This window comes from Pristiophorus japonicus, chromosome 10 (assembly GCF_044704955.1).
Source record: "Pristiophorus japonicus isolate sPriJap1 chromosome 10, sPriJap1.hap1, whole genome shotgun sequence".
NCBI lineage: Eukaryota > Metazoa > Chordata > Chondrichthyes > Pristiophoridae > Pristiophorus > Pristiophorus japonicus.
Window position 1 is genome coordinate 148733641 of NC_091986.1, and position 14301 is coordinate 148747941.

At 47.1% G+C, this 14301-nt stretch overlaps 1 protein-coding gene across 1 annotated transcript in view; it reads right to left on the minus strand.

Moving 5' to 3' along the window:
• Positions 1 to 14301, minus strand: part of LOC139274634 (solute carrier family 35 member F2-like) — a 94751-nt gene that overhangs the window by 47918 nt on the left and 32532 nt on the right. The window contains exon 7 of the mRNA XM_070891312.1: positions 4325 to 4479. Coding sequence (XP_070747413.1) covers positions 4325 to 4479 — 155 coding nt within the window. The remainder of the gene's footprint in view (positions 1 to 4324; positions 4480 to 14301) is intronic.

Below are 14301 nucleotides of genomic sequence, written 5' to 3' on the forward strand. Positions count from 1 at the left end.
GATTTCTATGGGTTGTCCCAATCTTTCACTGTCACTTCAGCAGAAGATCTGTGGATTCCCTAGGGAAGCTTACAGGGTTACGGACCAAGAGCTGGAAAGTAGGATTAGACTGGATAACTCTTGGTCGGCCGGCGCAGACGCAATAGGCCGAAATGGCCTCCTTCTGTGCTGTAAATTTCTATGATTCTATGGGGCCGAAATTGATGGCCTTACCGCCCACTGCCGCCGAGTTTTTTCACCGCTCTCCCCTCGGTGACAGATTCCTCCAGGTCTGCATCCGGCGGGAGGGGAGTACCGCCGGGAACCACCTCTGGTGGCCAAGTCGCGTAAGTGACCTCTCGCCCGCCGAGCTGGCATATTGGTGCGGGCGGGAGTCGGCGGCAACAGGGGGAAGGATCGCTGCATGGAGGCAGGTCTAACCCCGACGGTAAGAAGACCTGCAAGAAAAGTTTAGTGATCATTTTTTAATTTTATTTTTTTCAGGGTTTTACCTGTATGAGGTCCCCTGAAGGTGTTATGATGCTTTTTTTTTTATTGTGAATATTTTTATTTTTCAGTGTTTCTCCCTCCCTGGGTCCGACTCAATCCTCGGCGGCACTTTGGCGAGGAACGCATTTACCGCCAAGATTGGGAGCTCCTGCCCGCTGCCGCCCAGATTGACGGCGTAAGCCATTATTTGGCTGCCAGGTGGTATGGCCATCTCTTTTAGAGGGATCTTCCTGGCAAAGTACCGCCCGGTCTCTCGGTGACCATCGGCTGTCGTTTGGGCGGCACTTGGGCGGGCCTTGGCTTCCACCAAATTCGGACACTATGATCCTATGAAATGGCATAAATGGATAAAACAGCTGTTTACGCCACTTCTCCAAGGTTTCTGCTAATTTTCTATCAAAGTTATGGTCAGAGATTGGGACAACCCCACGAAAGGCCTCCATCAGGTTTTTTAAATAGGTGTAATAAAAATGAGTTACATTTTGGTACTTTTGATTTGGTGCCTGTTCCTTTAAATCCAGTCATAAGCAGTTTAAAAAAAAGTGACTGCAGTTCAGATTCTTGTGCAAACCTATTTTGAACTATCTTTACGTTTCATTGCTTACAGGCTGGAGAGAAGAAAAATGGAAATTTAAACAATGCTGTGTGATTAGTTTTGTTTGTATAAGACTAACAGTTCCTTTTTAAATTTGAATGGCTTGATGTTCAAAATCCAGGAAATTCCAGTAACTCGTATTTATTAAAGCAAAAGTGATTCTGCTTGAATCAATTTGAAAACCTCTCAAAGAAACCAATCAGTTTGAAATGCCGGACAGAGAAAATTTAGATTAATATAAGCTCCCGCAATGGTAATAAATTGAAGAGACATTGCATAGTATAAATGTTATTTACATAGGTCGTATTTAGGGTTCTTATCCTTTTATTATTTTTCTGCTCAAGGAACTTGGTGGAGTGATTGCCACTATAAATATCATCATCATAGGCAGTCCCTCGGAATCAAGGAAGACTTGCTTCCACTCCTGAAGTGAGTTCTTTGGTGGCTGAACAGTCCAATACGAGAGCCACAGACCTTGTCACAAGTGGGACAGATAGTCGTTGAGGGAAGTGGTGGATGGGACTGGTTTGCCGCACGCTCTTTCCACTGCCTGCACTTGATTTCTGCATGTTCTCGGCGTTGAGACTCGAGGTGCTCAGCACCCTCTCAGATGCACTTCCTCCACTTAGGGCGGTCTTGGGCCAGGGACTCCCAGGTGTCAGTGGGGATGTCGCACTTTATCAGGGAGACTTTGAGGATGTCCTTGTAGCATTTCCGCTGCCCACCTTTGGCTCGTTTGCCATGAAGGAGCTCTGAGTAGAGCACTTGCTTTGGGAGTCTCGTGTCTGGCATGCGGACTATGTGGCCTGCCCAGCGGAGCTAATCGAGTGTGGTCGGTGCTTCAATGCTGGGGATGTTAGCCTGAGTGAGGACGCTGATGTTGGTGTACCTGTCCTCCCAGGGGATTTGTAGGATCTTGCGGAGGCATCGTTGGTGATATTTCTCCAGCAACTGGAGGTGTCTACTGTCATGGTCCATGTCTCTGAGCCATACATGAGGGCAGGTATTACTACAGCCCTGTAGACCATGAGCTTGGTGGCATTTGGAGGGCCTGGTCTTCAAACACTCTTTTCCTCAAGCGACCGAAGGCTGCACTGGTGCACTGGAGGCAGTGTTGGATCTCGTCGTTGATGCCTGCTCTTGTTGATAGGAGGCTCCCGAGATATGAGAAGTGGTCCACGGTGTGCAGGGCCGCACCGTGGATCTTGATGACTGGGGGGCAGTGCCGTGCGGTGAGGACAGGTTGGTGGAGGACCTTTGTATTACGGATGTTTAGCATAAGGCCCATGCTTTCGTACGCCTCAGTAAATACGTCGACTATGTCCTGGAATGCGGCCTCTGTATGTGCACAGGCGCAGGTGTCGTCCGCGTACTGTAGCTCGACGACAGAGGTTGGGGTGGTCTTGGATCTGGCCTGGGGACGACGAAGGTTGAACAGGTTCCCACTGGTTCTGTAGTTTAGTTCCACTCCAGCGGGGAGCTTGTTGACTGTGAGGTGAAGCATGGTGGCGAAAAAGATTGAGAAAAGGGTTGGGGCAAAAACACAGCCCTGTTTGACCCCAGTCCAGACGTGAATTGGATCTGTAATGATCCATTGGTAAGGATCACGGCCTGCATGTCGTCGTGGAGCAGGTGGAGGATGGTGACGTACTTTTGGGGGCATCCGAAACGGAGGAGGACACTCCATAGACCCTCGCGGTTGACAGTGTCAAAGGCCTTTGTAAGGTCGAAGAAGGTTATGTATCAGGGCTTGCGCTGTTCTCTGCGTTTTTCCTGTAGCTGTCGCGCTGCAAAAATCATGTGCGTTGTGCCCCCGCAGGGGACGAAATCCGCACTGTGACTCCGGGAGGAGCTCCTCGGCCATGGGAAGAAGACGGTTGAGGAGGACTCTAGCGACGACTTTCCCAGTGGCTGATAGCAGGGAGATTCCTCTGTAGTTGCCGCAGTCAGACTTGTCCCCTTTTTTAAAGATGGTCATGATTACTGCATCTCTGAGATCCCCCGGCATGCTCTCCTCCCTCCAGATGAGAGCGATGAGGTCTTGTATTCATGCCAGCAGTGCCTCTCCGCCATCTTTCAATGCCTCAGCGGGGATTCCATCCGCACCCATAGCCTTGTTGTTTTTGAGCTGTCTTATGGCTTTTTCTACCTCGTGCAGTGTTGGGGTCTCACTGAGATGTTGGCGGGTAGCATGCTGCGGGATGGAGTCGAGAACACTCGAGTCAAAGGCAGAGTCTCAATTGAGGAGATCTCAATCCTGGTCTCCAGTCGTCTTGGACGCCCCCTTGCCACTAGATCAAGACCTCGCTCAGCTAAGCAACGACCACCCCACATTAAAAGAATTCGCGCACAGGCATCTTCCACTTCGTTAACATGAAGTTCGGGACCTGAAACGTCAGGACTCTCATAGACAACCCCAACAGCGACACGCCGGAACGCCGCACCATAGTTGCCCGGGAACTTAGACGCTTTGATATCGACTATAAATATATATCTGTATTGTATGACTGCTACTTATTTGCTGGTTTAATTTTGTTAAATAAATTCACAAATTTAAAATAAGTTGTGATGGTATAATGCTTTACCACTCCTGAAGACAGGGCTAAGATCTTATGAAGAATAAGGCCAGTAGATGAAATAATTAACAGCCAAGGTTTTATTATTCATTCCCTGAGTATGTTACTGAAAGCTTACTTAGAGATCAAGGTTGGGATAGATTAAAGATGTGGGGAGTTAGCACTCACACATCAGAGTGATCTAAAATATGAGGGGTAGAAAGACACAAAAGTGTAACAATAGGCATACATTGAAAAGTCACTCATTTGTTTGGGATGCAACTTAAAAACCTGAGGGATAGGCTGTGGCATTGAAGCACAAAAGCCCAGGGTCATAGACTGGAGGAACACAAGTTCAGTCTCCATTCTGTTAAATTCCTAAACTCAGCCACGCGGCACAGGGAATTGCCAAGTGGATGTCAGGCATTTCCCTGCCGAAAGGAGCAAAAATCTCACAGAGGAAGTTGTCAATGGATCTTTTGGTGCCCAGCTAAGATCAGTGAAGACATTGGAGCAGCTAGACTGTCTACCTTCTTGGAAACAACAGGTAGGCGTCCCGGCAAGACCAGAACAAAGGGAGAGAAAATGGCCCTTACAACAATATGTAACCCAACCAAAATAAAGGAAATCTGAGGTAGAATATCCTCCAATGAATGTATTCAGTTTCTCTTGGATGGTTGCTCACCTTGTAATGGAATAAGAAAATCCCAAAGAAGAGGCTGTAGAGGTCCGCAGTCAGGATGGCAAGGTTGACCGAGGTGGCATTGCTGAGCTTAATCACAACTGGCAGGAAGCTATACCAACCAAACATGCAAACAGCAAATGCAGTGAATAATAACACTGTAAGAAAAAGAGGATATGGTTCAAGAACAAATATATGTTTAAATCTAATCTTGAAACTGTGATAGTGTACACCTAATGTAGTCAGACACGATCCAATCAATTTAGCAGTTATTTGATACATTCTTTCCCTATTTTCTTTGTTCCCCTCCCTCATTTCCAAACAACCATCAATTGGTTCCTTTATTAGCAGGGCGGCGAGAGACTATGTAGTCATCACAGTTTCTCTCAGATGTGCTGTTCAATGGCTCAAATTGCAATTGATTTAATATTATAGTCATCTTTACTGGCCTTGCTGGAAATATACAAAATATGTCAATTTTTACAAATCACATCAGAAATTCAGCTGTGATTTTAGACCATTAATAGTCAGAAAATCATGGGCTGTGCTCTTAATTTCTCATGCGCATTGTCAACAGACAGGGCACAGAAAATTACCCCAGTTATGCATTACATTTGCCAATTCAAAACCATGCCTTTAGGTTGCCTTGTATTGATTTTCCAGACGCTGTCCCCTTACTGCTGCACCATAAGGGAACGATAGCATAGTAGCAATGCTACTGGACGAATAATCCAGAGGCTTGGACTAATGATGCGGAGACGTGAGTTCAAATCCCACCATGGCAGCTGGGGAATTTAAATTCAGTTAATTAAATAAATCTGCAATAAAAAGCTAATGGTGACCATGAAACTCGCGGATTGTCGTAAAAAACAATCTGGTTCACTAATGTCCTTTGGGAAGGAAATCTACCATCACTACTTGGTCTGGCCTATATGTGACTCCTTACCCACAGCAATGACTCTTAACGTCCCTCTGAAATGGCCTAGCAAGGCACTCAGTTGTAACAAACTGCTATGAGAAACAATAAGAAAAATAAAACCGGACAGACCACTCGGCACCGGCTACAGACACGACAACGGCTACATACAACGACAATCCCCGTCGACCCATCCCTGGGTATGTCATGTCCCATCGGCATGACAGACCGACCAGAGGTTGCGCAGCACAGTGGTATACAGTCGGGAGGGAGTGGCCCTGGGAGTCCTCAACATGAAATTTCATGGCTTCAGGTCAAGCATGGGCAAGGAAACCTCATGCTGATTACCACCTACTGCCCTCCCTCAGCTGATGAATCAGTACTCCTCCATGTTGAACACCACTTGGAAGAAGCATTGAGAGGAGCAAGAGCACAGAATGTACTCTGGGTGGGGGAATTCAATGGCCTTCACCAACATCTGGGGATTTGTGCCAAAATTGAGAGCACTGATTGGTCAAGCAACAGCCTGACATAGTCATACTCACAGAATCATAACTTTTAGCCAATGTCCCAGACTCCTCTATCACCATCCCTGGGTATGTCATGTCCCATCGGCATGACAGACCGACCAGAGGTTGCGCAGCACAGTGGTATACAGTCGGGAGGGAGTGGCCCTGGGAGTCCTCAACATGAAATTTCATGGCTTCAGGTCAAGCATGGGCAAGGAAACCTCATGCTGATTACCACCTACTGCCCTCCCTCAGCTGATGAATCAGTACTCCTCCATGTTGAACACCACTTGGAAGAAGCATTGAGAGGAGCAAGAGCACAGAATGTACTCTGGGTGGGGGAATTCAATGGCCATCACCAAGAGTGGCTCAGAAGCACCACCACTGACTGAGCTGGCCGAGTCCTGAAGAACATGGCTGCCAGACTGGGCCTGCAGCAGGTGGCGAGAGAATCAACACGAGGGAAAAACCTACTTGACCTCGTCCCCACCAATTTACCTGTCGCAGATGCATCTGTCTGTGACAGCATTGGTAACAGTGACCACTGCACAGTCATTGTGGAGATAAAATCACATCTTCACACTGAGGACACCCTCCATCATGTTGTGTGGCACTATCACTGTGCTAAATGGGATAGATTCAGAACAGATCTAGCAGCTCAAAACTGGGCATCCACGAAGGGCCATCAGCAGCAATAGAATTGCATTCCACCACAATCTGTAACCTCATGATCCAGCATATCCCTCACTCTACCATTACCATCAAGCCAGGGGACCAATCCTGGTTCAAAGAGGAGTGTAGAAGAACATATCAGGAGCAGAAACAGGCATACTTAAAAATGAGGTGCCAGCCTGGGGAAGCTGTAACACAGGACTACATGCATGCTAAGCAGTGGAAGCAGCATTCTATAGACGAGGCTAAGCGATCCCACAACCAATGGACCAGATTAAAGTTCTGTAGTCCTGCCACATCAATTCGCGAATGGTGGTGGTTCATTAAAAACCTAACAGGAGGAGGCGGCTCCATGAATATCCCCATCCTCAATGATGGCGGAGCCCAGTACGTGAGTGCAAAAGGCAAGGCTGCAACCATCTTCAGCCAGAAGTGCCGAGTGGATGATCCATATTGGCCTCCTCCTGAGGTTCCCACCATCACAGAAACGAGTCCTCAGCCAATTTGATTCACTCCACGTGATAGCAAGAAACGACTGAGTGCACTGGATACAGCAAAGGCTATGGGCCCGAACAATATCCCGGCTGTCGTGCTGAAGACTTGTGCTCCAGAATTAGCCACGCTTCTAGCCAAACTGTTCAAGTACAGCTACAACACTGGCATCTATCCAACAATGTGGAAAACTGCCCAGGTATGTCCTGTCCACAAAAAGCAAGACAAATCCAATCAGGCCAATTACCGCCCCATCAGTCTACTCTCAACCATCAGCAAAGTGATGGAAGGTGTCGTCGACAGTGCTATCAAGCGACACTTACTCACCAATAACCTGATCACTGATGCCCAGTTTGGGTTCCGCCAGGACCACTCGGCTCCAGACCTCATTACAGCCTTAGTCCAAACATGGACAAAAGAGCTGAATTCCAGAGGTGAGGTGAGAGTGACTGTCCTTGACATCAAGGCAGCATTTGTCCAAGTGTGGCATCAAGGAGCCCTAGTAAAACTGAAGTCAATGGGAATCAGGGGGAAAACTCTCCACTGGTTGGAGTCATACCTAGCACAAAGGAAGATGGTTGTGGGGGTTTGAGGTCATTTATCACATCCCCAGGACATTGCTGTAGGAGTTCCTCATGGCAGTGTCCTAGGTCCAATCATCAATGACCTTCCCTCCAACATAAGGCCAGAAATGGGGATGTTCGCTTATGATTGCACAGTGTTCAGTTCCATTCGCAACTCCTCAGATAATGAAGCAGTCCATGCAGCAAGACCTAAATGATGTTCAGGCTTGGGCTGATAAGTGGCGAGTAACATTCGCGCCACACAAGTGCCAGGCAATGTCTATCTCCAACAAGCGAGACTCTAACCACTGTCCCATGACATTCAACGGCATTACTATTGCCAGATTCTGCACCATCAACATCCTGGGGGTCACCACTGACCAGAAACTTAACTGGACCAGCCACATAAATATTGTGGCAACAGGAGCAGGTCAGAGGCTGGGTATTCTGTGGCGAGTGTCTCACCTCCTAGCTCCCCAAAGCCTTTCCACCATCTACAAGGCACAAATCAGGAGTGTGATGGAATACTCTCCACTTGCCTGGATGAGTGCAGCTTCAACAACACTCAAGAAGTTCCGACACATCCAGGACAAAGCAGCCCGTTTGATTGGTACCCCATCCATCACCTTATACATTCACTCCCTCCACCACCAGCGTACCGTGGCTACAATGTGTACCATCTACAAGATGCACTGCAGCAACATGCCAACACCCCTATGACAGCACGTCCCAAACCCGCATGGGAACACTACCATCTCCGCATTCCCCTCCAAGTCACACACCATCCTGACTTGAATGTATATCACCGTTCCTTCATCGTCACTGACTCAAAATCCTGGAACTCCCAACATACCAGCACTGTGGGAGTACCTTCATTACACAGACTGCAACAGTTCAAGAAGGCAGCTCACCACCATCTTCACAAGCCAATAAATGCTGGCCTTGCCAGTGACACCCACATCCCGTGAATGAATTTTAAAAAAGCATTGAGATCAAGTGCAGCATTTTTACTTTCAAGGAATCTGGTGTTCTATTCTTTTTATGTTATCTTCCAGACAATTGTGGTTTTCCTCTGTTATAAATTTAGGGTCTGACCTTTTTGAGTTCAGTGGCACAGTTCACTCCTTTGAGCATCTTACTTTTATGGGCATTATTGTACACTGTTGGGGTACAATAATAGTATGCCTTCGTAACCTGAATCAGATATTTATGTATTTTGTAGGTGTCTCTCCGTTTTTCCGAAGGCAGACTGAGCAAACACTTGGTAAGATGAGGTCTGATACAAACCGAGAAGCTGCTTTATTTCACCATGAACAACAGTTATGGTTGGACTCGAATTCAATCAGCACAACTTATTGTTCCATAATAATACAAAATAAAGAACATGCCAAACTTCTCCACATAAGATCATCTTACCTGACAAGATGAATTCAAGCTTTCCCCCAGCACAGGTATTTATCATCATCATCATGGGCAGTCCCTCGGAATCGAGGAAGATTTGCTTCCACTCTTAACATGAGTTCTTAGGTGGCTGTACAGTCCAATACGAGAACCACAGTCTCTGTCACAGGTGGGACAGATAGCCGTTGAGGGAAGGGGTGGGTGGAACTGGTTTGCCGCACGCTCTTTCCGCTGGCCGCGCTTGATTTCTGCATGCTCTCGGCAACGAGACTCGAGGTGCTCAGCGCTCCCTCGGATGCACTTCCTCCACTTAGGGCGGTCTTTGGCCAGGGGCTCCCAGGTGTCAGTGAGGATGTTGCACTTTATCAGGGAGGCTTTGAGGGTGTCCTTGTAACGTTTCTGCTGCCCACCTTTGGCTCATTTGCCGTGAAGGAGTTCCGAGTAGAGCGCTTGCTTTGGGAGTCTCGTGTCTGGCATGCGAACTATGTGGCCTGCCCAGTGGAGCTGATCAAGTGTGATCAGTGCTTCAATGCTGGGGATGTTGGCCTGGTCAAGGACGCTAACGTTGATGCGTCTGTCCTCCCAGGGGATTTGTAGGATCTTGCGGAGACATCGTTGGTGGTATTTCTCCAGTGACTTAAGGTGTCTACCGTACATGGTCCATGTTTCTGAGCCATACAGGAGGGCGGGTATTACTACAGCCCTGTAGACCATGAGTTTGGTGACCGTTTTGAGGGCCTGGTCTTCAAACACTCTTTTCCTCAGGCGGTCGAAATTTGCACTGGCGCACTGGAGGTGGTGTTGAATCTCGTCGTCAATGCCTGTTCTTGTTGATAGGAGGTTCCCGAGATATAGGAAATGGTCCACGTTGTCCAGGGCCGCACTGTGGATCTTGATGACTGGGGGGCAGTGCTCTGCGGCGAGGACAGGCTGGTGGAGGACCTTTGTCTTGCTAATAGGTAGCGTAAGGCCCATGCTTTCGTACACCTCAGTAAATATGCGACTGGGCCTCCCGGCTGGGCCTCCTGCAGCGACTGGGCCTGGCTATCGGGCCTCCACCCCTTCCTCCAACGGCGATCAGAACACCTCCAGCAACGGCAGATGGGCTTCTGCTCCACGACGGAATCTGGGCCTCCTCAGCGATGGCTGGACCTCCTGCGGCGACAGATAACCTTCTCCTCAACAGCGACCGGGTCTGCTGGCCTTCCCCCCCCTCCTTCAGCAATGACTGGAGTTCTCCTTCCCCACTAGTGACCTGGCCTCCAGCACATGGTGAGTACCATGGCTGTGACCCCCCTGCCCTCCCACTCTGAACCCCAGTGGGCCACTGACCCTCCCAATGCCTGCCTCCAACCAAGCCTTGGACCATCTACCATCAAGTCTGCGGCCAACATCTCACAGGTATTTATTACCTCTTAGTCTCTGCAAAATCCCTTGACGCTTTCTCTTTTAAAAAATCTGACTGACTGTGTCCTTGTCTCTGTATTCACAGCTTAAAAAAGAAGACTTACCAGACACTTCCTAAGGAGCGCCTGAATCAATAGATGTGGGATATCTATTAATGAGACAAGTTAACACATTGCTCATTGTTTACATTCTGCTGCTAACAGGGAATATGCCACATCTGGAACCTATATTTTGTTATACAAGTACAACAGTCACTTCCCTGACACAGGAGCCAATCTTTTTGAGAAAAAATGATCACAGGCAAGTGACAACTATATGGCAAGAGGCAAAAATTGATTGAAAGACTTGCATTCTCTTTCATTCTGGAACTGGTTCAGAAGTAGTTCTGCTTTATTATCTGAGGCTGCCAGTTCTATGAAATCTGCCCTTTCTATACTTTGGAGTGGGCCCCAAGCAAAAAACAAACCGTGCACTTTTGAAATTCATGGTTCAAGCTGCTGGATCTCTCTAATGACTTGGCAAATTCTGTATAGGCCAGTGATGGGAGAATCATATTAGTCCTGTTTTGGTAGGCAAAAGTCCTTAGCTTGATGGCTATTAGAAAATATGGTAGCCTTTGCCTCCAGTGCTTGCTTCTACATTTGCTACTAAGGGTACTGCTCTACCTGGAGCTGCCAGCAAAAGCCATTTCTTTAATGGAAAGCAGCAGCACTTCTTAAAGTTGAAACTGTCACACTGCAAAACAGGCATAAGAGACACCCCGATTTGCCCAAAGAGGAAACATAGAAACATAGAAAATAGGTGCAGGAGTAGGCCATTCGGCCCTTCTAGCCTGCACCGCCATTCAATGAGTTCATGGCTGAACATTCAACTTCAGTACCCCATTCCTGCTTTCTCGCCATACCCCTTGATCCCCCTAGTAGTAAGGACTATATCTAACTCCTTTTTGAATATATTTAGTGAATTGGCCTCAACAACTTTCTGTGGTGGAGAATTCCACAGGTTCACCACTCTCTGGGTGAAGAAGTTCCTCCGCATCTCGGTCCTAAATGGCTTACCCCTTATCCTTAGACTGTGACCCCTGGTTCTGGACTTCCCCAACATTGGGAACATTCTTCCTGCATCTAACCTGTCTAACCCCGTCAGAATTTTAAATGTTTCTATGAGGTCCCCTCTCATTCTTCTGAACTCCAGTGAATACAAGCCCAGTTGATCCAGTCTTTCTTGATAGGTCAGTCCCGCCATCCCGGGAATCAGTCTGGTGAACCTTCGCTGCACTCCCTCAATAGCAAGAATGTCCTTCCTCAGGTTAGGAGACCAAAACTGTACACAATACTCCAGGTGTGGCCTCACCAAGGCCCTGTACAACTGTAGCAACACCTCCCTGCCCCTGTACTCAAATCCCCTTGCTATGAAGGCCACCATGCCATTTGCTTTCTTAACCGCCTGCTGTACCTGCATGCCAACCTTCAATGACTGATGTACCACGACACCCAGGTCTCTTTGCACCTCCCCTTTTCCTAATCTGTCACCATTCAGATAATAGTCTGTCTCTCTGTTTTTACCACCAAAGTGGATAACCTCACATTTATCCACATTATACTTCATCTGCCATGCATTTGCCCACTCACCTAACCTATCCAAGTCGCTCTGCAGCCTCACAGCATCCTCCTCGCAGCTCACACTGCCACCCAACTTAGTGTCATCCGCAAATTTGGAGATACTACATTTAATCCCCTCATCTAAATCATTAATGTACAGTGTAAACAGCTGGGGCCCCAGCACAGAACCTTGCGGTACCCCACTAGTCACTGCCTGCCATTCTGAAAAGTACCCATTTACTCCTACTCTTTGCTTCCTGTCTGACAACCAGTTCTCAATCCATGTCAGCACACTACCCCCAATCCCATGTGATCTAACTTTGCACATCAATCTCTTGTGTGGGACCTTGTCGAACGCCTTCTGAAAGTCCAAATATACCACATCAACTGGTTCTCCCTTGTCCACTCTACTGGAAACATCCTCAAAAAATTCCAGAAGATTTGTCAAGCATGATTTCCCTTTCACAAATCCATGCTGACTTGGACCTATCATGTCACCGCTTTCCAAATGCACTGCTATGACATCCTTAATAATTGATTCCATCATTTTACCCACTACCGATGTCAGGCTGACCGGTCTATAATTCCCTGTTTTCTCTCTCCCTCCTTTTTTAAAAAGTGGGGTTACATTGGCTACCCTCCACTCTATAGGAACTGATCCAGAGTCAATGGAATGTTGGAAAATGACTGTCAATGCATCCACTATTTCCAAGGCCACCTCCTTAAGTACTCTGGGATGCAGTCCATCAGGCCCTGGGGATTTATCGGCCTTCAATCCCATCAATTTCCCCAACACAATTTCCCGACTAATAAGGATTTCCCTCAGTTCCTCCTCCTTACTAGACCCCCCGACCCCTTTTATAACCGGAAGGTTGTTTGTGTCCTCCTTTGTGAATACCGAACCAAAGTACTTGTTCAATTAGTCCGCCATTTCTTTGTTCCCCGTTATGACTTCCCCTGATTCTGACTGCAGGAGACCTACGTTTGTCTTTACTAACCTTTTTCTCTTTACATATCTATAGAAAGTTTTGCAATCCGTCTTAATGTTCCCTGCAAGCTTCTTCTCGTACTCCATTTTCCCTGCCCTAATCAAACCCTTTGTCCTCCTCTGCTGAGTTCTAAATTTCTCCCAGTCCCCAGGTTCGCTGCTATTTCTGGCCAATTTGTATGCCACTTCCTTGGCTTTAATACTATCCCTGATTTCCCTTGATAGCCACAGTTGAGCCACCTTCCCTTTTTTATTTTTATGCCAGACAGGAATGTACAATTGTTGTAGTTCATCCATGCGGTCTCTAAATGTCTGCCATTGCCCATCCACAGTCAACCCCTTAAGTATCATTCGCCAATCCATCCCAGCCAATTCACGCCTCATACCTTCAAAGTTAGCCTTCTTTAAGTTCTGGACCATGGTCTCTGAATTAACTGTTTCATTCTCCATCCTAATGCAGAATTCCACCATATTATGGTCACTCTTCCCCAAGGGGCCTCGCACAACGAGATTGCTAATTAATCCTCTCTCATTACACAACACCCAGTCTAAGATGGCCTCCCCCCTAGTTGGTTCCTCGACATATTGGTCTAAAAAACCATCCCTTATGCACTCCAGGAAATCCTCCTCCACCGTGTTGCTTCCAGTTTGGTTAGCCCAATCTATGTGCATATTAAAGTCACCCATTATAACTGCTGCACTTAATTGTTGACAAGTAGAAATTCAAAATTACCTGCAATTTTTATACAAATATTAGGCTCTTATTTTGATTTGTTTATGCATTTTCTTAATGTTTGACAAATTTTCTGGAATTCTTTGAGAATGTAACGAACAGGGTGGATAAAGGGGAACCAGTGGATGTGGTGTATTTGGACTTCCAGAAGGCATTTGACAAGGTGCCACATAAAAGGTTACTGCACAAGATAAAAGTTCACGGGGTTGGGAGTAATATTTAGTATGGATAGAGGATTGGCTAACTAACAGAGAACAGAGAGTCGGGATAAATGGTTCATTCTCTGGTTGGCAACCAGTAACTAGTGGGGTGCCGCAGGGATCAGTGCTGGGACCCCAACTATTTACAATCTATATTAACGATTTGGAAGAGGGCACTGAGTGTAACGTAGCCAAGTTTGCTGACGATACAAAGATGGGAGGAAAAGCAATGTGTGAGGAGGACCCACAAAATATGCAAAAGGACATAGACAGGCTAAGTGAGTGGGCAAAAATTTGGCAGATGGAGTATAATGTTGGTCATGTACTTTGGCAGAAAAAAATCGCAGAGCAAGTTATTATTTAAATGGAGAAAGATTGCAAAGTGCCACAGTACAGCGGGACCTGGGGATACTTGTGCATGAAACACAAAAGGATAGTATGCAGTAACAGCAAGTGATCAGGAAGGCCAATGGTATCTTGGCCTTTATTGCAAAGGGA